The sequence below is a fragment of the Sinohyriopsis cumingii genome, chromosome 5 (genome assembly GCF_028554795.1).
Source record: "Sinohyriopsis cumingii isolate HCF-2022 chromosome 5, ASM2855479v2, whole genome shotgun sequence".
In the NCBI taxonomy this organism is placed as follows: Eukaryota; Metazoa; Mollusca; class Bivalvia; order Unionida; family Unionidae; genus Sinohyriopsis; species Sinohyriopsis cumingii.
The window spans coordinates 123,615,637-123,643,411 of record NC_142965.1 but is presented as its reverse complement, the minus strand read 5'-3'; the positions used below and the strand labels follow the sequence as shown (position 1 = coordinate 123,643,411).

General features: G+C 33.3%; 1 protein-coding gene across 1 annotated transcript in view; it reads right to left on the bottom strand.

Moving 5' to 3' along the window:
- Positions 1-27,775, bottom strand: part of LOC149800116 (protein CWC15 homolog) — a 53,527-nt gene that overhangs the window by 11,230 nt on the left and 14,522 nt on the right. The window contains exons 3-5 of the mRNA XM_089959711.1: positions 7,658-7,761; positions 2,339-2,424; positions 1,481-1,579 (exon numbers count right to left, since the gene is read on the bottom strand). Of these exons, the coding sequence (XP_089815837.1) occupies positions 1,481-1,579; positions 2,339-2,424; positions 7,658-7,761 (289 nt within the window). The remainder of the gene's footprint in view (positions 1-1,480; positions 1,580-2,338; positions 2,425-7,657; positions 7,762-27,775) is intronic.

Here is a 27,775-nt window from a genome sequence, read left to right as displayed (position 1 = left end):
GAAGATTCAGTGGATGAATTTAATCTTTTGACCAATCAAAATACTCTTTACGAGAGTCGTGGGCTAACTAATATATGGAACAAATATGTTACAAGGACCGTTGTGGAATGGGATTGAACAGACCATGTTTTAAAAACCGGATCGGAGATGATAAAAAAAAAACAACAGGACCATATCAAGAAAAATTGGATTCAAGTCGGGAGAAAAGCATAATTCCGCTTTAAAATGAAGAAAAATCATGTCTGATGGAAATAAGATCTGTGTGACCCTTTATAAATTCTACATGCAACATCCTAGACCATGCATTTTGGTAATGCCATATACATGGAAACAAAATCTGTATAAATTCTGCATATAACAGCAAAGACTGAGCATTTTCTGTTAGGACAAGATATCTGTCTGTGTAAATTCAACATATGACAGCCCTGAGCAAGCATTCTGGAAGCATGTAGATTGTGGAAACATGATTTATCTTACCCCTTTTAGTCTACTAGGCTTCAAAACAATAGTGAGGAAACCATATACCATATTGTTAAAAATTGTGTAGGGGTACCAATATTTTCTGGACTTGGTGTTTGCTGCACTACAGTTTAATGACCTAGTGAATAATGGTTCTTCTGTTAAAATAATAGAATCCTCCTTCAAAACATGAATTGAAGTACCTGGGGGAAAATGTTATATTTCACATTAGAAGTCTGTGGAATGCTATCCTGCTCCAATGTAACATAATTAAAATACCCTACAAACATTGCACAAGCAAGACAAGTATGTCACTGTGACCTACGTTTGCATGTGAAAAGTAGTAATCTCCAAGTTCAATATACCCATCAAGTTTCATGACTATACATATACTGTCAGAGAAACTGGGCAAAATGCAAAGACTAGATGTTATCACTGGAGTGTGAAAAGTAGGTAACTGTGACCTATTTTTGCCCATAGTGAGTAGTATCTTCCAAGGTCAATACAATTATCAAGACTGTTCATTCACTAACGTCAGAGCAACTGAACCAAATGCAAAAAACCTAAAAGTAATCACTGGAGAAACAAAAGGTCACTGTCAGCCCCTCTACCCACAGCAGGCAGTATTCTCTGTGATGAATACACCTATCAGGTTTCATGAATGTACTTACAAGAGTAAGAGAAATGGAGCTAAATGTATAAACAAGTGACAAAGAAACTGAGCTAAATGTAAAATATTCGTGCAATCATTGGACTGTGAAAAGTAGACAACTGTGACCTACTAGTATCCTCAAAACCAAGTTTATGACCATACATACAACTGTGTCAGAGAAACTGAACTAAATGGAAAAACTTTCTGCTGTTTCAATATGATGATCACAATGCCATCAGAAAAAAATGATCCCCATGTCCTGCCTATGCTTTGCAGGCAAGACAAAAAAAGACCCACAAACAATAAACACCAACAAAAATATTAAAAAAGTACAGCAGTGCTGAATGTAAATTTTTCAGTCAAACCTACCATTCTGGCCATTTCCTGTGCTCTCTCTTTCTTGATTTTTTGTAACTCTGCCAGAAGTGCTGCAGTATCATCCTCATCATCCGAGTCATCATCCTCATCCTGTCACATAAATGATCAGTTACAGTTAAGAATCAACCGTGCTGATTATGGGAAGAAAAAGCAAACTCTCAAAATATATAACACATGACTATAAGCCCAGTCAGGTCCCATTATTAAAATCTCTTTGTACAGTGGTAACTATCTCAAGAGAACTTCTATAACAACTATCGTAAATGATCTCTGAGGATATACAAACCTTCAATGCAGGTTGTTTAAGCTTTAAAGTGTCAAATATAGAGCCAGTTTTGTGGTCTCTTATTAAATGTGGTTCTTTAAAAGAGGTGGTCTGACTGTATTTAATTATTGATTGATCACCATATGACTGAGAATAAACTGATGCTATCATCAAATGTAATGTAAAATTTTCTTTTCAAACATTTTTTAGTGGAAACCATTTGAGATGGATTATTGAGAACTGGCTGATATTGCTGGGACTCGTAACCCCTAGTGTTGCCAGTTCGTAACCCTATGAGACCATCCTGGATCAGCTGCCTGGGTATGTCCATGGTAAAGGCACTTAGTTCCTATTTCCTTAGCATAATATAGCCTAAAATGTTTTAAAAGTGCCATTAAACAAACACAAAAGAATCAAGCACAGTGTTGCTAAGATAGATGTGCTGAAATATTTGTTAAACCAATGTTGTTTACAGCCACACCCACCTGCCTACACAGAGACAACCCATATGCTAAATGCCTCCATCTCAGATGCATTAAAAACCATTTCATCATTTACTGAATTTTGAAAAAAATTCAACTAACTTCATCATCAATTGGATCATCAGCATCCAGGTTTGCCGCTGGTATCTGTTCAAGCCTCGGTCTTTTGCTGCTACTGTTGCTGGATTCTGGAATAAAACATCAAGGACATCGTTACATAAATCAGTGACACATTTTTAAACAGCATCTGCGCAGAAAGAAATTAGCATGTCAGATCATTAATAGATTGTTATATTTGCAAATATAGCTATTATTAAATTGTAAACCCTCTGGTTATTTCCAGCTGTGAGTCCCATCAAAACAGAATGATCAATTACTTAAAACAGACAGAGCCCTGTTTAAGAATAAACACACTTCTAAGGACTTTATGTTCTACTCATGGACTCTCACTTTCAAAACCAGGTACAAAGATTTCTATTTAACCCTTACCCACACACAAATTTCATTGCAAGAAATATTTAATGTCACTACTTTTTCTCAAACATGCATGTTTTCAACACATACCACATATTTAGAGTATTGACTGAACTCTGTTTAGTAATCCATTAATAAATGGCTTATCAATACATACCTCTAAATGCCATGGTCTTTGTGACAGAATTTAGACAATTAGAAATATTAGAAAGCAAGTGTTTATGGAATACCTCCTATAAAAACTTAAGTGTACATACAATGGACATAAAATGGGGACATAACTCTAAATGCAATAATCTGATAAAGCTGAATCTTACATGGCACACAAACTTTTCCTGATACAAATGAATACCAAATTACATTAAAATATCTCACACTGTTCCAGATATATGAACTGAGAAGATTGTGATGGATGGATGGACACAGCTTACAATAAAAATGAGGATAAATTTTAAAATGCCAATCAGATTCCATCATTCTCTTGCAGGACAAAAGCTGTGATACAAAAGCATATTACATGAAGATAACTCAGGAGATATATTATGCAATTAAAACTGATGGACTCAAGCATACCCCTCCCCACAAAGAAACAATTAGTGGAAGGTATAATAGTCAGGATTTAATTCATCTCAAGAACTATTATATTCATTAAAAAATCTGTTAACTAAAGCAAAACTCATCAAAACAGTATATAAAAAAAACATTAACAAACATTGCCGAGCTTGAAGCTAAGCTTCGAGCTTTATCTATTTGTAGTATTTTAATGTGGAACAATACTCCTGATATTGAAGCTAAGCCATAATAGTTCTATCATTTCCATTTTATAAAATGAACATTTAACACTAGGTATAAACTTGGCCAGATTGAATGTTTATGTCATTATACATACCTCTTCAGCCAACCATACTGAAACAATGACACATAACACCAGATGCTGACTCTGACTGATTTAAAATGTTCATATCTAATTGTGTTATAATGCCATAATAGGTAGGTATACCTAATTGTGTTATAATACCATAATAGGTAGGTATACCTAATTGTGTTATAATACCATAATAGGTAGGTGCACTTAATTGTGTTGTAACATTAGATATGCATACCTAATTGTGTTGCTATGTCTATTAGGTAAGCATACCTAATTGTGTTGCAGTGCTGTAATAATGCAGCATACCAAATTTTGTTGTAGTGCCATAACAGGTTACCATACCTAATTGTTTCACAGTACTATAATTGGTTACCATACCTAATTGTATTCATGGTGCCATCACAGGTAGGCACACCTAATTGTGTTGCAATGCCATAATAGGTAGGCATACTTGTGCTATAATGCCTATCAGGCATACTTAATTGTGTTGTAATGCCACAACAGATAAACATACCTGTATTCAAATGCCACAATTGGTAGGCATACCTAATTATGTTGTAATAAATATTAGGAAGGCATATCTGTAAGAGAGAAGATCCAGCATCTTGAATTGGCACAGGCATTAGATCGCATGACTTCCCACCTATGTGGTACAGCTTAGTCCCAAGATCCGAGGAACCATGAAGGGGGAACTGGACGTGTTCTAAATCAGTCCCCATCTGGACAGACAGTGAGAAGGACATTGTCTGCTAAGTTTGATTTGATCGGGTCAAAATGACATCCTATCGGAATTGTGGTAACAATTTTAATCCAAATTATAACTTCTAACTAGCAAGTGAAATTTAGTCTCACATAGTTAGATTGCTGAGCAACATAAGGTTACTCCAAGTAAGCCACTTTCAACTTTGCGGTAAAACTTAAAGAGGAGATTCTAAGTAAAGACAAAGCTTTGCAAAGGTCAGTTAGTTATTTACTCGATGTTTGCAGAATATTACGGCATTGTAATTGTGTGTAGTATGAATACTGAATTAATAGGATCGTTTAGTATGTAGAATTACCATTGTAGTGTTTAATTTACATATGTATCTGAGAAATGAGCTTGAGTATTATGAAGAGAATTATGTAGATTGTTGGCTTGTGGTCAGAATTAATTTTGTAATTCACTATTAGGTTACACATGCTTGTGAATTTGGAAAATGGTTGAGGTATGCAAGATTAGTTAATATGGATGTATGGATATATCACGGCATGAATATTTGAATATTTGGGTACTTTGTATGAGTTGTAATATAAAGAAATGCATCTGATTGCTGTGATATTGTTGGTATAATGGGATTAGGAATATGTACTGATGTCACTCAATTTATTGATGCATGTATCACAGGTAATTGATCATGTGCTTCTGTTATGACGTTGTTTTACCATACATGAACGTAAGAGTATTCTGATGTGAATCAATGCATGACCGAAGAAATTTAATAGCCATTATATGATGATAGGCTGGGTGCAGTGTGAGATGAGAGGGTTAAGGAAAATATTGTACCATCGTTGTGTTTTCACAGGAAGCTTTTTGGGGACAGAACTTCCGGTTCAATTAAGTCCCAAGTCTCTGAGAGGGGAGACGGAAGTGAGACTAGCAGAGCAGTCAGAGTCGACAAGACTAGTCGGTGGAGAGAGTCGAGGAGTAAAAAGGAATCGAGGAGGAGAAAGTGAAGAAAGTGGAGAAGGAAGAGTATAGAGAAGTCAAGGAGAAGGAATTTTGAAAAAGTCAGGAGGAAGAGGAGAAGGAATTGGAGGAATAGGAGAGAAGAATATACAGACGAGTAGAACACAAGGTCAGGTGGAAAGCTATTTCACACTACTAATCAAATGATGCAATAGGCTATCACAGTGTCAAGCAGAAGGAGTACTTGGGAAATTTTAATCATTTGACTATTGAATTGTCATTAAATTGTTTTTTGTTGAATTACACTATTTTTGTTATTTGTTGAATTTAGCTTTTTGTATATTCAATCATTTAACCACAGGCATTGCAAAAGTGAGATGGCAGTGATCCGGAATGGTGAGCGCTTTAGACCACTTTGAGCCCCACCTAACTGTGTTGTAATGACATATGTAAACATATCTAATTGTGTTGCAATTATATAATAGGTAAGCATGCCTAATAGTGTTGTAATACCATAATAGGTAAGCATGCTGAATAAACTTTCTGGCTAAACTTTACTGTTCTAAAAAGATATACACTGGAATTATGTTCCATCCTGTCATGAATACACTGATGATGCACAAAAAACACCGCTTTGTTAATGATGTACTCAAAACCATAAAATCAACCAAAAATGGAATACTGATACATGAAAATATTGCAAAGACATGGGAGAATATGGTAAACACAACACAAACAGACATGACTGAGAAAAGAATTCTCAAGAGATGATTTAAATGATGAAGCATAGAGTGCCCAAGAGACACATGTTGAGATGCCTACACCCCAAGGAACAGATGGATGATATTCCAATTATGTTGAGTGGACTAAGGTAACAGACTGGTATATAAAATAAAATAAAATTATTCTTGAAATTCATTTAATAATTGTAGAGGAAATAATGTCTCTAGACTGGGAATTAACACTGGGAAAGGATATAGCAATGTAATAATAGCTGTAAAAGTATTAAATATGAAACTCATTAAAGGAATTAAATTAGAAATCGTATATTTTGAAAATTTCATATGAAATCAACATTCATGAAAGAACCTCTACTTATATAAGAAATCCATAAACTAACTTCAAAATAATGTACACAGTGCTTTGGACTGCAGTATTCTAATGTGGAACAATACTCTTGATATTGTGTTAATGATGTACTCAAAACCATAAAATCAACCATGAGCAATGTTTGAAGAACCTATTGTTTTGGATCATACCTGGCTAAAAAGTCTCAGGCAAAGAAACTTAAACTCGTATCTATGAAGGGTGAAGTGACATGAAAATCAGGAGAAATCAGAGGTAACATTTTCTAACAACAAAAATATTCATCAACAACTGGTATTTTACTGACTGCAAGTTAAATTACATTAAATACACAAAACACTCATCACTGCATTCACAGCAATAGCTGATAACCTTGAAAATAAGTGACTGCTCTCAAAATTAAGCAAAAAAGTTCATTCCATGTTTTCAGTGTGAAATAATTATAATGGATAAATTCATTAATCTCTTCATATTGTTTAGTCTCAAAGTATCTTTAACAATACAGTATTATTTGGTTTTTAGGTAAATAAGACTCGATATTTTATCCATTTCTTACAAATAAAGTTGGGCAGTAAAATCATAACTCAATGCACATCCAAGAGCAGCATAAACTGTAAAATTAGCACCAAGCTGAATCTGAAATATGTCTGTAAAGTTTTACACTATAAACAAAAGAGTTTTCTTTTATAAAACTACCACATAATATTCACTATTCTGGGTTGATAATTAATGGGTACAATTCGGGAAATGGGGAGGGTAGGCACAGATTTGTGACAAAATCATTCTTGCTTTCCTGGTATGTTCAGAGCTATTCAAGGCAAGCACCATGGCATACCGAGTATTGTCTATACTCACCTAAAGGTCAAATCCAACTGTTAAGGCACAAAAAAAAGAAGTATGCATGTTTTCCTGGTTTTAAAATTAAGTAGGTAGGCTTGTTTTTCTTAAACATTAAATATATTATAATGATTAGTGTATACAATGTACTTCTAGTACCAGACAAAACCAGCTCAAACAGATGCACATATCAATTTCTGAAATTTAAAAAAAATAAATAAACCCTTAGGAAAAATGTGCTTGGTTGGCAACAAAAAGCAGGGATGGTCAGCCAAGCAGAAAAACACTTTTTTGTGTGCCTAAAGTGCTGAGACACAGATGTGCCATCTCATAATGTGCAGTCAGATTGGAGTGTATGCAGTTTGACATAATCTATGTTGTCTGCAGGTGGACTCTACTTAAAGGCATGTCTATATGGTAATTCAATAGCCTTTTAGATTTTTAATTGTACAATGGACATACTGTAATATGCAATTTCATTTTATACTACCTCTATTTCTGTCCCTCTTTTCTTTGGATGATCTTTCCCGCTCCTCAAGTTCACGTCTGAAGTCACGGCTTCTAAGTTCATCAGCAGTTCCCTGTCCCTCTTGTCTGTCAGAAATGATGTAAATTGTATTATTTTAGCAGTGATAACTTCATGTGAATAAGGAAACTCTTTAATATTTCCAATGGAAAATGATTTTCTTACTGTAAACGTGCATAGTACATAACTTGTGGTGAATAATTGGAATACAATTTTCACAATTTAAAATTTTAATCTGACTATGAAGGTACAAATGCTATGCACATCTTACTGGAGAAATGTGTTCAGGGAACACCATAGCCCCACCATAGCGGCTCAAATCACCTAACGCAAACTGTTGTTGTTGTTGTGGGGTTTAACACCATTTTTCAGCACACAATAGGCTATGCATGGCGGCCAGTATTAATGGTGGAGGAAGAACCCGGGAAAACTCAGGAAGAACCACCGACCCATGGGCAGCTACCAGCAAGCTTTCTCACATACCCACACTGGCCGAATCTTAAACTCGAACCAACACAGACAGAGGTGAGATGGCAATGATTCATAATGAAGAGCACTTTAGACCACTTGGGGCCCCTCAATGCAAACTATAACCAAGACATGTACAGATGGATGGGTGGATAGATTACTGACTAGGGTAATACTCTGCATGTTTGGGAAATTTTTCTGAGGCATGAACCAAGTAATTTCAGAAGCAACTAGGATCATTTATGTCACTTTTTTCAGACTGCTAACCTTTTATGGGCAGACACTAACATTGACACATGCAACAGACCACTTAGTTTAGGGTACCACGGTATATCTATTTAAACTGTATACAAACCACAAACCAAGAAAATGTATCTTTGGGATAGAATTTAGTTTGAGATATTGTGTATTTCCAAAATAATAATCTTTTTCAAATATAATGCAGTTTATTTCATGCAACTATCATGAATATTTTTTAAAATTCTTTTTCTCTCAGACAGGAAGACACAAACAAAAGAATGTCTGTTTGAAACAAAATTCAAAAGTTATTCCGTATGTATGACATCTGGTATGTTTCAGATGTGTGTGTGTGGGGGGGGAGAGAATGAGAATTTTTTTAATTATTTCATGGCACTCAACTCTAACATAAATAAGGAACTGATGGGAACCTTTTTTATACAAATTTATAAACATAAATATATTGCCTAGCAAATATCAATATGCAGTTGCAGTAATTAAACTCCTAAATTCCTAGCAACTCTTCAAAAAGACACTGCATATATGTTGAAGTTCAACTGTTTTTCACAAAGATAATCACAAAGCATATTTCCATTCATTTCATTAAACTAAGATTATTCCCAACTTTATATTGTTATGACTCTATGGTCTTAAGCTAAGTAACAGAAAAAACAAAACATCAGGTTTTGTAAAATTCAACAAATAATTCATTTTCCCAAGAATATGAAGTGAAAATTTAAAAGGAACTTAAGAATATTGTCCTAAATTAGTCCAAACGAATAGAGTTCTCCAAATGAATTCCATTTCTTGAACATGTTGATGTACTAAATAATCCTGAATAGGTTGAGTTACCAACAGTATTGATGAATTACATTTATATAATCCAAAATGTCTTTGAAGGAATTTACAATAATCCCCAAACAGTGACTTAGCACTTTATATTTCCAATAAATAAATTACATAAATAATTCCTCTAAAATTATAACGGAACACAACTAAGAGTGATTCCAGACCGATATTAAAATATGAATGAATGACTAATGGTTTACTTGGTCATCCTTATATACAGAATGTCACCTGACTTATAAAACAACAAAATGCTCCGGACATAGGTTATATTCAATGGAAATTTCCATCAAATTCATAAACAAAGTCAGCTCAGTTTACTTAAATTTTAAGAAACAAACTAACAAAAATTAGGTAGATCATGGTTTTTCCAATGGAAAAACCAATGCCCTAAACTCAAACTCCAAGAACATTTACTGTCTTAAGTATAATATACAATCATGGACAAAAGTTAGACACACAATATATATTACATCCTTTACCACATTTCATAAGTTTATATATTAAATACTTGGTTTCTAAAAGATTTACTTTTTGGGGTAATTTGTTTAATTATTCCATAGTGTCTGTTCCGGATTAATGTAATATTATCTGTGTAGTTCAAAAAAGCACAATGTTTCCAGTATTTGTTGATACAAAATGTTAACCTTTAATTCCTGAATTTTATTTATCTCAGTTTCCTTAAATAAGACACCGCTGTGAACACTCAGCCAAACTGGGCCCCGGAGCTTGAAGTACCATATGTACTAAAAAGTTGAGTCCAACTGCAAACTATACAGACCTAAATCTTTCCATTGCATGATGCACTGGCAGATTCTGGTCTATGCAGTTTGCTGGAAGTAATACAAACAAACAGATTCTGATAAGATAGTGCGTCATACAATAGCAGATCAAGGTCTATTTTCCTGCAGCTGGACTTGACTTGTAACTGAGTATTCTGGACCCAGTTCTCATCAACACATAGGTCTACATAGCAGGCTGAACATTTAGGGAAGATAATTTCACTCTTAAAAGTAATATTTATTGGTCTGTCTGATAATACAAAATGCCCAGCCCATAAAATATGGGTGAAGAATGGTTGGAATGTCATGTATATTGCTTCACCTGAGGAATAAGGTATAACCCATTATCAATAAGACTATACGGCTCATAATTGTTTGATTAAGCTTCCTCTTATAGTTGGTTCTGGATATGTATTACCCTTTGGTCTATCTAATGTAATATCAATTGCAGTATTAAAATCTCCACTTATCAGAAGCAGTTCCAGATTAGTATCATTTATATATTTTTCCACCATGCCAATACAACATAGAGGATCAATATTAGGCCCATAGAGGTTTACATGTAGTTTTTAAATTTACCACATTATTATCATTTATACATTCTTCCAGATAAATAATTCCTCTCAAATTATAACTGAACACAACTAAAAGTGATTCCAGACTGATATTAAAAAAGGAATGAATAAATAATTGTTTACTGGTCATCCTTATATACACACTGTCACCTGACTTATAAAACAACAAAATGCTTTGGACCTAGGTTACATCCAATGGAAATTTCCATAAAATTCATAAAAAAGTCAGGTCAGTTTACTTAAATTTTAATAAACAACCTGACAAAAATTAGGCAGATCATTTTAACAATGTCCTAAACTCAAACTCTAAATAAATATACTGTCTTAAGTATAATCTACAATCATGGACAAAAGTTGGCTAAGCAATATGCTGTTTACAATCTACAGTCATGGACAAAAGTTAGACACATAATATATACACAGGGCTCAAAATTAGCAGTAGTCCTCTAGCCCGAGGTGAGCAGATTTCCTGTCGGACTAGTAACTTTCATAATGTTAATAGTCTGATGTGCTAGTAAGTTTCGGTTATCAATAGTCAGCGTTTGTTTACGCCATTCCTTAATAAAGACTTGACTTAGCAGATGTTCTGTAGAATCAAAGCAGTGGCCATTGTAAACAGAATCATAAAATATTATCATGAGAAGATGAAGTCAATTTCTGCCGAGGAAAGGTGTGTTTCTATGACAAGAATTCATCCGATTTTGTGCATTTCACTTAACAGCGCAAATTATAGTCCTGTTATTAACAATGGAAGTTTGGTAATTGATCCTAATTAAATGACGTGGTATCACACTTTATTCACTTGACCACTGTAACAAACTACAAAGCGGTATACAACACAAAATAACACGGCAAATGCTATTCAAAGAAATTAGTTTGCACGTTTTTTTGTTTAAGGTTCTTTTTTTTGTGTGTTCACTACGCAAACGCTCCAACAGTCACAAACAGGAAACTACATATTTTACATTTCCATCAAAATAATTATAAGAATTAAATCAGTTTATTATGATTACGTTATTGACACGTCCTTTCCATACAACTACTTTTTCTATGATGATAAGAACAATTTTTATATTTTTCTCTACATCCCTTACAAGAATGAACAAATAATTGAATACACGTGGAGATATCCAAGCAGAATGTCGTACATTTGGTGGGAATTAAAATCTCTGAGCATGGGCATCTAAGATTTGAAAATATTCCGCCTTATTATTAATTTCAACAATACATGAGGTTCGACTAATTAGGAACAATTACCAAACTTATGACTTATGATACCGTAATTGGAGCTGTTAAATACAATGCGCCAAGTGTCCGATGGCTTCATTTCATGGGAAACTTACCTTTTCCAAACTGAAACTAACACTATCTTCTGATGCTAATATTTCATAACACTGCTTACGAAAGCCACTGCTTTGATCATGTAGAACATCTGCTGAAGTCAAGTGTTTATTAGGGAGAGGCCATTTAATTGTGGGAAAGGTCAAAGACACGTGTTTCTTGCTCTGACTTTCTTATAAAGGACACTGTGCCATTCCTTTTCTTGCTTTAAATAATTCGCTTCAGCAATACTATAACATCTCATATTTGAAAACAAGGCACAATTCCCTCCTTATAAGACAGGCAAAATGTGGTGTTTGATAGAAGGTTTTCAGCCACCAGATAAAAAGCAAAAGTTGAATGAGAATGATGAGGAATAATTCTTATGATAGGGAAAAGCGTAATGGAAAATTTCAGAAGAAATGGACAAAAGATAGGGAATGGCTGAATTATGATGAGGAAAGGAACGTTATGTGGTGTAACTGGTGTATGCAATTCTCAAAAACAAACACACAGAAAACATCTAGTTTTGTTGTGGGTTGTTTGAACTTTAAAATTGGATCAGTAAACGTTCATGAAAGCTGTGTGACATTGTTTTGTGAACAGGACTAGTAAAGGTTTGGTGGGACTAGTAAATTTCTCAATATAGTCCTTCTGGCTACAAAGAAACGCGTGTTAAATTTGAGCCCTGTATATATCAGAAATTACAACCTTTACCACTTTTTGTAAATTTATCTATTAAATCCTTGGTTTCTAAAAGATTTACTTTGGGGCAATTTTTTAATTATTCCATAGTGTCTGTTCCTGGATTAATATATTATTATCCATGTAGTTAAAAAAAAGCACAATGTTTCTGTCACAATATAAGTAAGGAACAGTAGCCAGATCGCAACATGTATATGCTAGACCCTGAGGCTAATTATTCACTTCATAAATGTTGAGAGTGTAAGCCAACATCAAAAAAAATGGGTGGGAAGCCAGTTGTATATAACATGGCCATAGGCACTTGTTACTGGCGCCTTATTTGGCTGCATGCGATTCACTGGTAAGTGGCATGAATTGCCAGTGATGGGCTCAAAGGAACATTAAGTGGGGGTCGTAAATCCACCCTTGACAGACTGCCGGGGAGGAGGCAATGTCTGCTAATTATGTAGACCATGGGTGAATTGACATCCACTCGGAATTGAGCAAGGCGTGGCCACCTTAGGAATTGCAAGTTTAAATCTAGTGTCTTGAAACTGAACGTCAGTAGTTGCTAAACCATCTTGCAGGAATTACATAAGGAAGTTTTAAGCTACTCGACGTCATTCGAAATTGGCTGGAAACATTGTTATTCTGGGAATTACAAAGGAGCTTCGGAAAAGTCAGTGACTTATTTGCTCGATTGTTGCAATCTTTAAGGCAAGACAGTTGTACTTTAACTATGTGCAGTATGTATACTTCATTACTAGAATTGTTAGTACATAGAATTACCATTTGTAGGGTTTGATTCATTTGTAGTGTTTGATCTACATGCATATTTTGAGATATAAGCAATGTTTATGTAAAGAATTAATATTGTAATTCTCTATTTCGTTAATTCATAGTAACCTTATGCATTTATTCATGTGATATTCTGGATTTGCAGAAGTTGAATTGAATTATAACTTTGTATAATGGTTGCAGTGTGCAACATTAGTTAATAGGGGTATTTGACTATTTGTGTATACTTTGTAGGAGTATAATGTGTAAGGATATATCAGCACATGGATATGTGAATATCTGTGTACACTTTGTAGAAGTGTAACGTACAGAAATGTGTCTGATTATGTGATATTGTTCTGTATAATAAAATTGAGAATCTATATATACCGATGTGATGAAATCTGTTGATATATGCATGATGAGCAGTTTATACAGTGTATAACATACCAGAAAGCATGGGTATTTCGATGTGCACGAATGTGTGACCAAAGAAGGTAATGGCTTATCTGGTGATAGATTGTTGTTTAGTGTGAGACTAGATAGCTAGAGGAATATACTAATGTCCTTGTGTTCAGACAAGAAGCTTTTAGGGACCGGAGGAGCTGTAGGAGACAGAGAATGGAAATACCCTGGTACAGTTGGTCCCGGGTCTCTAGGAGACAAGAAAAGGAGAAAACGGAAGTGGAAGGGTGAAGGACGTGGTTGTTGGACTGAAGAGGTACTGGGTATCAGTCAAGAAATACTACAGATGAGTAGAAACACAGGACAGGAGGAAAATCTATTACACCAAGTCAGATGATGAAATAGGCCATCACTTGGTCAAGTGAAAGACGAGTGATAGGGTTTTGAATATTGAATTTCATTTGAGGAAGGACTATCTGTAACACTGGACAACAAATTTTTACAAAAGTCATGTTACTGAAATAAAATTAGTCAATTCTTATCAATTTTTATGTGCTGAACACGAATATGACAGTCAAATTGCAAAATTGGCTCTAGTTTTTTTGTAATCTGCAAGAAATTAATGTTTACATAACGAAATGCATTCCAATAGTAAAAGGTCAACTGTAATAGCCTACCTATAAAAAATCAAGTCATTGACTACATCTTAGATTTCTTCGCCTGTCTCTTGTACAGCTGTTCGGGAGCATCTCTGAGGAGTGTCCAGCAGTAGTCAGCCAGCATTGTAGTGGACCATTTTCCCTGGTATCTTTGTTCCATTGTTGCGATATCTTGATGAAAACGTTCACCGTGTTCATCACTAACAATACCACAGTTGCTAGGAAAGAAATCCAAATGGGAATGAAGGAAGTGAATCTTTAGAGACATATTGCAGCCAAGTTTCTTATACTTCATCAACATGTCTTCTACTAGTTCCTTATAGTTTTCTGCCCTAACATTTCCGAGGAAGTTTGTAGAAACTAGGCGAAAAGCATTCCATGCTTGTTTCGCGTCACCTTCCAGCAAGTTGTTGAACCGGTCATCTTTGAAAAGCTCTCGAATCTGAGGACCCACAAAAACTCCCTCTTTAATCTTTGCTTCGCTGAGTCGAGGGAATTTTTCATGCAGGTATCGGAATGCTGGCAAAGTCCGGTCAATGGCTTTCACGAAGTTCTTCATCAAACCTAGTTTGATGTGAAGGGGTGGTAGCAAGATTTTCTGAGCCTCAACCAGAGCTGGGTGTTGGATATTCTTCTCTCCAATGGCTACATTCTGCCTGTGAGTCCATTCCTTCCTCATGTAGTGCATTTCCCTTGCTCGGCTATCCCACTCGCATAAGAAACACATGTATTTTGTATATCCTTGCTGCAGTCCCATTAAAAGGGCAACTACCTTCAAATCACCACAGAGGTGCCAGCTGTACTTGTTATACTCAATGGAATTCAGTAGCTGCCTTAAGTTATCGTATGTCTCTTTCATGTGGACAGCATACGCTACTGGAATAGATGGAAGAATGTTTCCATTGTGCAAAAGCACAGCCTTGAGACTCAGTTTCGAAGAGTCCACAAATAGTCTCCATTCTTGTGGGTCATGAGTGATTTTTAAAGCATTCATGAGGCCCTCAATATCGGAACAGAATATCAGATTACTTTCCTTTCTGAAGAAAGGCTCCAATTGCTGGTGGCGCTTTCGATATGCAGTAATTGTGACATCTTCTTCTAGAAGATTCCATTGTTGGAGTCTTGATCCTAGCAATTCTGCCTTGTTCTTTGATAAGTCCAAATCACGAATCAGGTCATTTAGTTCTTCCTGTGTTATTCTGTGTGGGGTTGATGATGCACCACAGTGAAAATCTGGATCACTGCATGCTGATGGACCAGGAGAAGAACAGGTCGACTCACCTTTGTCTTCGTCAGATGAATCAAGAGAATATTCTGCTGGAGGTTCTGGAATAGGAAGTCCCTCACCATGTGGAACTGGTCTCAATGCAGACGGAATGTTTGGGTAGACTATTCTCGACTTCTTTCGCTTCGTTATTCCGCCGGAAAGAGGAGGAACCAAGCAGAAGTAACAGTCATTTAGGTGGTTGCTTGGCTCTCTCCACACCATTGGGACTGCAAACGGCATTGATGACCTTTTGCAATTCAACCACTGTGAAAGCTGTGTTGTACATGTAGCACAGCATATATGCGGAGCCCAAGGCTTGTCTTGGTCACCAACCTTGCATCCGAAGTAAAGATGATATGCCTTCTTCACTTGAGAATTGATACTTTTCTTCTGGTTGGCAAATGTCACTTCCCCACAAATATAGCAAAAATTGTCCGCGGTATTAACACACTTTCGAGGCATTACTGTTCTTTATTGTACGTAAATGGATAAAATAATTAGTTTTATGTAACAGTAGCTTGAACTGTCTCGCACAACGTCTAAAATATTTTAAATGCTGAACCTATCTGATTGGGCTTTATATAGTACACTGCTTACGTCAGCTTCAGCAGCCGCCTGGCATTAGTATAATAGGCCTACACATGTATAGTACACTGCTGACGTCAACTTACTTCAGCAGCCGCATGGCATTAGTATTGCATTGCATCAGAAAATGATGCAATCAACTGTGGATGATGTGAGCATGATGGTATTATGCAATGTTACATCATTATTCCGGATGTTGCTGCAGTCCTACTGGAGAAATTTACACAGTGAAACATAGAAAATGAGGTATATGAATATCTTCAAAACGAGAGCCAATACAAATTTTTCACGGTTATATTCGTGTTCGGCACACCAAAATACTACAGATTAGGGCCTTTTCAAGTCAGTAATGATTTCACTGTTGACCAGTGTAATTGAATGGCATTAAATCTGTTGTTTATTTGAATTTCATCTTTTGTGTATTCAGTAATTTAACTGTTGGCATCACTGACTGGGGGGCTCAAAGCTTTGCATCTCTATCACTACTTCAATTTCTAACAAAAATGACCCAGGATGGGTCTTCTGTAATAATTAAAGATAATACTGAGAGCACCCCACTCCAACCTAAAGTAGTCTACAAGACCTTTACAGTTTCCAGTATCTGTTGAACAAAATGTTAACCTTTAATTCATAAATTTTATTTATCTCAGTTTCCTTAAATAAGATACCCCTTTGAACATTCTTGATTGATTCTAATGCAAAAGCAGTCCAGACTTTACTGTTTCCTTGAATATAAATAAAAAATTTGATACAAAATATAATTGTTAATGTTTGGAACAATATATCTACATCTATCATTCATAATTATTTTTCTTGATACTCTATCCGTTTTAAATCCCCATACAAATCAGAAATGTTTTTATTGTAAATTCTTTGATAATTTCAAAGGCAGTTATTGGTACTACCATCAGAACATTATTTGTTTTAGAATTTCAAAATTTGTTACTACTATTATATGTATTCTTCCAATTAAAGAAAGCTTCCATCGCTTAATTTTTAAGGCAAATGTATAAGTTTTTGACTTTAATGTTCAATTTATATATACTATAATGATGAACACAGGTGTGAAAGATTATATCATTTGAAAGGTTTAATAGGACAGTACACCAAAATGACATTTCTCCTCTGTGGTCCTTTATAATTTAATGAAAGACGTGAAAGTTTCCAAAAATCATCAAACATGTTGACAGTTATAGTAAAGCTTTTTGTGAAACATCATGAAATAACAAGACGTTTAGTCTTCATTATTTTAAACATTACATCCTTTGTTTTGTACCCATGTAAGATATGAATTCCATCACCTGTATAAAGAGAAACTTTGTCTTTTGTTGCATTCTAATGGAAAAAGTTCTCATTAAAAAAAACACTGTCTGATATAAAGCTTTTGGCTTTAGTGTTAAAATGATCGATCCAGTGTATGACATTTTTTGGCTGAAATCTAAGACTTTACTCACAATTTTAAAGTCTCTATTGAGAAACACAATTTTAAAGTCTCTATTGAGAAACACAATTTTAAAGTCTCTATTGAGAAACACAATTTTAGAGTCTCTATTGAGAAACACAATTTTAGAGTCTCTATTGAGAAACACAATTTTAGAGTCTCTATTGAGAAACACAATTTTAGAGTCTCTATTGAGAAACACAATTTTAGAGTCTCTATTGAGAAACACAATTTTAAAGTCTCTATTGAGAAACACAATTTTAGAGTCTCTATTGAGAAACACAATTTTAAAGTCTCTATTGAGAAACACAATTTTAGAGTCTCTATTGAGAAACACAATTTTAGAGTCTCTATTGAGAAACACAATTTTAGAGTCTCTATTGAGAAACACAATTTTAGAGTCTCTATTGAGAAACACAATTTTAGAGTCTCTATTGAGAAACACAATTTTAAAGTCTCTATTGAGAAACACAATTTTAGAGTCTCTATTGAGAAACACAATTTTAAAGTCTCTATTGAGAAACACAATTTTAGAGTCTCTATTGAGAAACACAATTTTAGAGTCTCTATTGAGAAACACAATTTTAGAGTCTCTATTGAGAAACACAATTTTAGAGTCTCTATTGAGAAACACAATTTTAGAGTCTCTATTGAGAAACACAATTTTAAAGTCTCTATTGAGAAACACAATTTTAGAGTCTCTATTGAGAAACACAATTTTAGAGTCTCTATTGAGAAACACAATTTTAGAGTCTCTATTGAGAAACACAATTTTAGAGTCTCTATTGAGAAACACAATTTTAGAGTCTCTATTGAGAAACACAATTTTAGAGTCTCTATTGAGAAACACAATTTTAGAGTCTCTATTGAGAAACACAATTTTAGAGTCTCTATTGAGAAACACAATTTTAGAGTCTCTATTGAGAAACACAATTTTAAAGTCTCTATTGAGAAACACAATTTTAGAGTCTCTATTGAGAAACACAATTTTAGAGTCTCTATTGAGAAACACAATTTTAAAGTCTCTATTGAGAAACACAATTTTAGAGTCTCTATTGAGAAACACAATTTTAGAGTCTCTATTGAGAAACACAATTTTAGAGTCTCTATTGAGAAACACAATTTTAGAGTCTCTATTGAGAAACACAATTTTAAAGTCTCTATTGAGAAACACAATTTTAGAGTCTCTATTGAGAAACACAATTTTAAAGTCTCTATTGAGAAACACAATTTTAGAGTCTCTATTGAGAAACACAATTTTAGAGTCTCTATTGAGAAACACAATTTTAAAGTCTCTATTGAGAAACACAATTTTAGAGTCTCTATTGAGAAACACAATTTTAAAGTCTCTATTGAGAAACACAATTTTAGAGTCTCTATTGAGAAACACAATTTTAGAGTCTCTATTGAGAAACACAATTTTAAAGTCTCTATTGAGAAACACAATTTTAGAGTCTCTATTGAGAAACACAATTTTAGAGTCTCTATTGAGAAACACAATTTTAAAGTCTCTATTGAGAAACACAATTTTAAAGTCTCTATTGAGAAACACAATTTTAGAGTCTCTATTGAGAAACACAATTTTAGAGTCTCTATTGAGAAACACAATTTTAGAGTCTCTATTGAGAAACACAATTTTAAAGTCTCTATTGAGAAACACAATTTTAGAGTCTCTATTGAGAAACACAATTTTAAAGTCTCTATTGAGAAACACAATTTTAGAGTCTCTATTGAGAAACACAATTTTAGAGTCTCTATTGAGAAACACAATTTTAGAGTCTCTATTGAGAAACACAATTTTAGAGTCTCTATTGAGAAACACAATTTTAGAGTCTCTATTGAGAAACACAATTTTAGAGTCTCTATTGAGAAACACAATTTTAGAGTCTCTATTGAGAAACACAATTTTAGAGTCTCTATTGAGAAACACAATTTTAGAGTCTCTATTGAGAAACACAATTTTAGAGTCTCTATTGAGAAACACAATTTTAAAGTCTCAATTGAGAAACACAATTTTAGAGTCTCTATTGAGAAACACAATTTTAGAGTCTCTATTGAGAAACACAATTTTAGAGTCTCTATTGAGAAACACAATTTTAAAGTCTCTATTGAGAAACACAATTTTAAAGTCTCTATTGAGAAACACAATTTTAAAGTCTCTATTGAGAAACACAATTTTAAAGTCTCTATTGAGAAACACAATTTTAAAGTCTCTATTGAGAAACACAATTTTAAAGTCTCTATTGAGAAACACAATTTTAAAGTCTCTATTGAGAAACACAATTTTAAAGTCTCTATTGAGAAACACAATTTTAAAGTCTCTATTGAGAAACACAATTTTAAAGTCTCTACTGAGAAACACAATTTTAGAGTCTCTACTGAGAAACACAATTTTAAAGTCTCTATTGAGAAACACAATTTTAGAGTCTCTATTGAGAAACACAATTTTAGAGTCTCTATTGAGAAACACAATTTAATTTTAGAGTCTCTATTGAGAAACACAATTTTAGAGTCTCTATTGAGAAACACAATTTTAAAGTCTCTATTGAGAAACACAATTTTAAAGTCTCTATTGAGAAACACAATTTTAAAGTCTCTATTGAGAAACACAATTTTAAAGTCTCTACTGAGAAACACAATTTTAAAGTCTCTATTGAGAAACACAATTTTAAAGTCTCTATTGAGAAACACAATTTTAGAGTCTCTATTGAGAAACACAATTTTAGAGTCTCTATTGAGAAACACAATTTTAAAGTCTCTACTGAGAAACACAATTTTAAAGTCTCTATTGAGAAACACAATTTTAAAGTCTCTATTGAGAAACACAATTTTAAAGTCTCTACTGAGAAACACAATTTTAGAGTCTCTATTGAGAAACACAATTTTAGAGTCTCTATTGAGAAACACAATTTTAAAGTCTCTATTGAGAAACACAATTTTAAAGTCTCTATTGAGAAACACAATTTTAGAGTCTCTATTGAGAAACACAATTTTAGAGTCTCTATTGAGAAACACAATTTTAGAGTCTCTATTGAGAAACACAATTTTAAAGTCTCTATTGAGAAACACAATTTTAGAGTCTCTATTGAGAAACACAATTTTAAAGTCTCTATTGAGAAACACAATTTTAGAGTCTCTATTGAGAAACACAATTTTAAAGTCTCTATTGAGAAACACAATTTTAAAGTCTCTACTGAGAAACACAATTTTAAAGTCTCTACTGAGAAACACAATTTTAAAGTCTCTATTGAGAAACACAATTTTAAAGTCTCTACTGAGAAACACAATTTTAGAGTCTCTATTGAGAAACACAATTTTAGAGTCTCTATTGAGAAACACAATTTTAGAGTCTCTATTGAGAAACACAATTTTAGAGTCTCTATTGAGAAACACAATTTTAGAGTCTCTATTGAGAAACACAATTTTAGAGTCTCTATTGAGAAACACAATTTTAAAGTCTCTATTGAGAAACACAATTTTAGAGTCTCTATTGAGAAACACAATTTTAAAGTCTCTATTGAGAAACACAATTTTAGAGTCTCTATTGAGAAACACAATTTTAGAGTCTCTATTGAGAAACACAATTTTAGAGTCTCTATTGAGAAACACAATTTTAAAGTCTCTACTGAGAAACACAATTTTAAAGTCTCTATTGAGAAACACAATTTTAAAGTCTCTATTGAGAAACACAATTTTAAAGTCTCTACTGAGAAACACAATTTTAAAGTCTCTATTGAGAAACACAATTTTAGAGTCTCTATTGAGAAACACAATTTTAGAGTCTCTATTGAGAAACACAATTTTAAAGTCTCTATTGAGAAACACAATTTTAAAGTCTCTATTGAGAAACACAATTTTAAAGTCTCTATTGAGAAACACAATTTTAAAGTCTCTACTGAGAAACACAATTTTAAAGTCTCTATTGAGAAACACAATTTTAAAGTCTCTATTGAGAAACACAATTTTAAAGTCTCTACTGAGAAACACAATTTTAAAGTCTCTATTGAGAAACACAATTTTAAAGTCTCTATTGAGAAACACAATTTTAAAGTCTCTATTGAGAAACACAATTTTAGAGTCTCTATTGAGAAACAAAGTAAAATTCCAGCTCCTTTAACAAAATAATCTTCACATGGATTATTTCCACTCACTGAACTTTTAATTTCCTAATTAATTAACTTCAAAAGTTTGTCATCTCAGATTGCAAAATATTTACTATATATCCCCTCACCAACTGATCTCACTTTTTAACTTAAAATAACACCCTACTTTTTTAATTTTCCATTTTTGAGCTCTTCAGTGATCTTGCATAGCTTTGTCCAAGTTTTGATATTTTTTGGATTATTTTTATACTTTGCTTTTAAAGTAATTCTGCACAGTTCCAAAACTTTTTTTTCCCTCCATATTATGTTTTTTCAATGATGCAAAACATGTTGTTTCATTCTAAATAGTACTTTCTATCATTTCCCATTTCACATCAGAAACAGCAGCCATGACGATTTTTGTCATGATATTACAGTGATTTCCATCACTATTTTATTACGCTGTTATTACCTTTTGATAGTCAATATCAAATAAAAGACTGATGGAGCTTGATGTACCATATGTACTCAAAAGTTAAGTCCAACTGCAAACTACACAGACCTAAATCTTTCCATTGCACTTTGCAACAGCAGATTCTGGTCTATGCAGTTTGCTGGAAGTAATACAAACAAACAGATTCTGATAAGATAGTGCATCATACAATAGCAGATCAAGGTCTATTTTCCTGCAGTTGGACTTGACTGAGTATTCTGGACCCAGTTCTCATCAACACATAGGTCTACATAGCAGGCTGAACATTTAGGGAAGATAATTTCACTCTTAAAAGTAATATTTATTGGTCTGTCTGATAATACAAAATGCCCAGCCCATAAAATATGGGTGAAGAATGGTTGGAATGTCATATGTATTGCTTCACCTGAGGAATAAGGTATAACCCATTATCAATAAGTCTATATGGCTCATAAATGTTTGATTAAGCTTCCTCTTATAGTTGGTTCTGGATATGTATTACCCATTGGTTTATCTAATGTAACATCAATTGCATTATCAAAATCTCCGCTTATCAGAAGCAGTTCCATATTAGTATCATTTATATATTTTTCCACCATGCCAATACAACCTAGAGCATCAATATTAGGCCCATATAGGTTTACATGTAGTTTCTAAATCTTCCACATTATTATCATTTATATATTTTTCCACCAAGCCAATACAACCTAGAGCATCAATATTAGGCCCATATAGGTTTATGTGTAGTTTCTAAATCTTCCATATTAGTATCATTTATATATTTTTCCACCATGCCAATACAACCTAGAGCATCAATATTAGGCCCATATAGGTTTACATGTAGTTTCTAAATCTACCACATTATTATCATTTATATATTTTTCCACCATGCCAATACAACCTAGAGCATCAATATTAGGCCCATATAGGTTTATGTGTAGTTTCTAAATCTTCCATATTAGTATCATTTATATATTTTTCCACCATGCCAATACAACCTAGAGCATCAATATTAGGCCCATATAGGTTTACATGTAGTTTCTAAATCTACCACATTATTATCATTTATATATTTTTCCACCATGCCAATACAACCTAGAGCATCAATATTAGGCCCATAGAGGTTTACATGTAGTTTCTAAATCTACCACATTATTATCATTTATATATTTTTCCACCATGCCAATACAACCTAGAGGATCAATATCAGGCCCATAGAGGTTTACATGTAGTTTCTAAATCTTCCACATTATTATCATTTATATATTTTTCCACCAAGCCAATACAACCTAGAGCATCAATATTAGGCCCATATAGGTTTATGTGTAGTTTCTAAATCTTCCACATTATTATCATTTATATATTTTTCCACCAAACCAATACAACCTAGAGCATCAATATTAGGCCCATATAGGTTTATGTGTAGTTTCTAAATCTTCCACATTATTACCATTTATATATTTTTCCACCATGCCAATACAACCTAGAGCATCAATATTAGGCCCATAGAGGTTTACATGTAGTCTCTAAATCTACCACATTATTATCATTTATATATTTTTCCACCATGCCAATACAACCTAGAGCATCAATATTAGGCACATATAGGTTTATGTGTAGTTTCTAAATCTTCCACATTATTATCATTTATATATTTTTCCACCATGCCAATACAACCTAGAGCATCAATATTAGGCCCATAGAGGTTTACATGTAGTTTCTAAATCTTCCACATTATTATCATTTATATATTTTTCCACCAAGCCAATACAACCTAGAGCATCAATATTAGGCCCATATAGGTTTATGTGTAGTTTCTAAATCTTCCACATTATTATCATTTATATATTTTTCCACCAAGCCAATACAACCTAGAGCATCAATATTAGGCCCATATAGGTTTATGTGTAGTTTCTAAATCTTCCACATTATTATCATTTATATATTTTTCCACCATGCCAATACAACCTAGAGCATCAATATTAGGCCCATATAGGTTTATGTGTAGTTTCTAAAACTTCCACATTATTATCATTTATATATTTTTCCACCATGCCAATACAACCTAGAGCATCAATATTAGGCCCATAGAGGTTTACATGTAGTTTCTAAATCTACCACATTATTATCATTTATATATTTTTCCACCATGCCAATACAACCTAGAGCATCAATATTAGGCCCATATAGGTTTATGTGTAGTTTCTAAATCTTCCACATTATTATCATTTATATATTTTTCCACCATGCCAATACAACCTAGAGCATCAATATTAGGCCCACATAGGTTTATGTGTAGTTTCTAAATCTTCCACATTATTATCATTTATATATTTTTCCACCAAGCCAATACAACCTAGAGCATCAATATTAGGCCCATATAGGTTTATGTGTAGTTTCTAAATCTTCCACATTATTATCATTTATATATTTTTCCACCATGCCAATACAACCTAGAGGATCAATATTAGGCCCATAGAGGTTTACATGTAGTTTCTAAATCTTCCACATTATTATCATTTATATATTTTTCCACCAAGCCAATACAACCTAGAGCATCAATATTAGGCCCATATAGGTTTATGTGTAGTTTCTAAATCTTCCACATTATTATCATTTATATATTTTTCCACCAAGCCAATACAACCTAGAGCATCAATATTAGGCCCATATAGGTTTATGTGTAGTTTCTAAATCTTCCACATTATTATCATTTATATATTTTTCCACCATGCCAATACAACCTAGAGCATCAATATTAGGCCCATAGAGGTTTACATGTAGTTTCTAAATCTACCACATTATTATCATTTATATATTTTTCCACCATGCCAATACAACCTAGAGCATCAATATTAGGCCCATATAGGTTTATGTGTAGTTTCTAAATCTTCCACATTATTATCATTTATATATTTTTCCACCAAGCCAATACAATCTAGAGCATCAATATTAGGCCCATATAGGTTTATGTGTAGTTTCTAAATCTTCCACATTATTATCATTTATATATTTTTCCACCATGCCAATACAACCTAGAGCATCAATATTAGGCCCATATAGGTTTATGTGTAGTTTCTAAATCTTCCACATTATTATCATTTATATATTTTTCCACCATGCCAATACAACCTAGAGCATCAATATTAGGCCCATATAGGTTTATGTGTAGTTTCTAAATCTTCCACATTATTATCATTTATATATTTTTCCACCATGCCAATACAACCTAGAGGATCAATATTAGGCCCATAGAGGTTTACATGTAGTTTCTAAATCTTCCACATTATTATCATTTATATATTTTTCCACCATGCCAATACAACCTAGAGCATCAATATTAGGCCCATATAGGTTTATGTGTAGTTTCTAAATCTTCCACATTATTATCATTTATATATTTTTCCACCAAGCCAATACAACCTAGAGCATCAATATTAGGCCCATATAGGTTTATGTGTAGTTTCTAAATCTTCCACATTATTATCATTTATATATTTTTCCACCATGCCAATACAACCTAGAGCATCAATATTAGGCCCATATAGGTTTATGTGTAGTTTCTAAATCTTCCACATTATTATCATTTATATATTTTTCCACCATGCCAATACAACCTAGAGCATCAATATTAGACCCATAGAGGTTTACATGTAGTCTCTAAATCTACCACATTATTATCATTTATATATTTTTCCACCATGCCAATACAACCTAGAGCATCAATATTAGGCCCATATAGGTTTATGTGTAGTTTCTAAATCTTCCACATTATTATCATTTATATATTTTTCCACCATGCCAATACAACCTAGAGCATCAATATTAGGCCCATATAGGTTTATGTGTAGTTTCTAAATCTTCCACATTATTATCATTTATATATTTTTCCACCATGCCAATACAACCTAGAGCATCAATATTAGGCCCATAGAGGTTTACATGCAGTTTCTAAATCTACTACATTATTATCATTTATATATTTTTCCACCATGCCAATACAACCTAGAGCATCAATATTAGGCCCATATAGGTTTATGTGTAGTTTCTAAATCTTCCACATTATTATCATTTATATATTTTTCCACCATGCCAATACAACCTAGAGCATCAATATTAGGCCCATATAGGTTTATGTGTAGTTTCTAAATCTTCCACATTATTATCATTTATATATTTTTCCACCATGCCAATACAACCTAGAGCATCAATATTAGGCCCATAGAGGTTTACATGTAGTTTCTAAATCTACCACATTATTATCATTTATATATTTTTCCACCAAGCCAATACAACCTAGAGCATCAATATTAGGCCCATATAGGTTTATGTGTAGTTTCTAAATCTTCCACATTATTATCATTTATATATTTTTCCACCAAGCCAATACAACCTAGAGCATCAATATTAGGCCCATATAGGTTTATGTGTAGTTTCTAAATCTTCCACATTATTATCATTTATATATTTTTCCACCAAGCCAATACAACCTAGAGCATCAATATTAGGCCCATATAGGTTTATGTGTAGTTTCTAAATCTTCCATATTATTATCATTTATATATTTTTCCACCAAGCCAATACAACCTAGAGCATCAATATTAGGCCCATATAGGTTTATGTGTAGTTTCTAAATCTTCCACATTATTATCATTTATATATTTTTCCACCAAGCCAATACAACCTAGAGCATCAATATTAGGCCCATATAGGTTTATGTGTAGTTTCTAAATCTTCCACATTATTATCATTTATATATTTTTCCACCATGCCAATACAACCTAGAGGATCAATATTAGGCCCATAGAGGTTTACATGTAGTTTCTAAATCTTCCACATTATTATCATTTATATATTTTTCCACCATGCCAATACAACCTAGAGCATCAATATTAGGCCCATATAGGTTTATGTGTAGTTTCTAAATCTTCCACATTATTATCATTTATATATTTTTCCACCAAGCCAATACAACCTAGAGCATCAATATTAGGCCCATATAGGTTTATGTGTAGTTTCTAAATCTTCCACATTATTATCATTTATATATTTTTCCACCATGCCAATACAACCTAGAGCATCAATATTAGGCCCATATAGGTTTATGTGTAGTTTCTAAATCTTCCACATTATTATCATTTATATATTTTTCCACCATGCCAATACAACCTAGAGCATCAATATTAGGCCCATAGAGGTTTACATGTAGTCTCTAAATCTTCCACATTATTATCATTTATATATTTTTCCACCATGCCAATACAACCTAGAGCATCAATATTAGGCCCATATAGGTTTATGTGTAGTTTCTAAATCTTCCACATTATTATCATTTATATATTTTTCCACCATGCCAATACAACCTAGAGCATCAATATTAGGCCCATATAGGTTTATGTGTAGTTTCTAAATCTTCCACATTATTATCATTTATATATTTTTCCACCAAGCCAATACAACCTAGAGCATCAATATTAGGCCC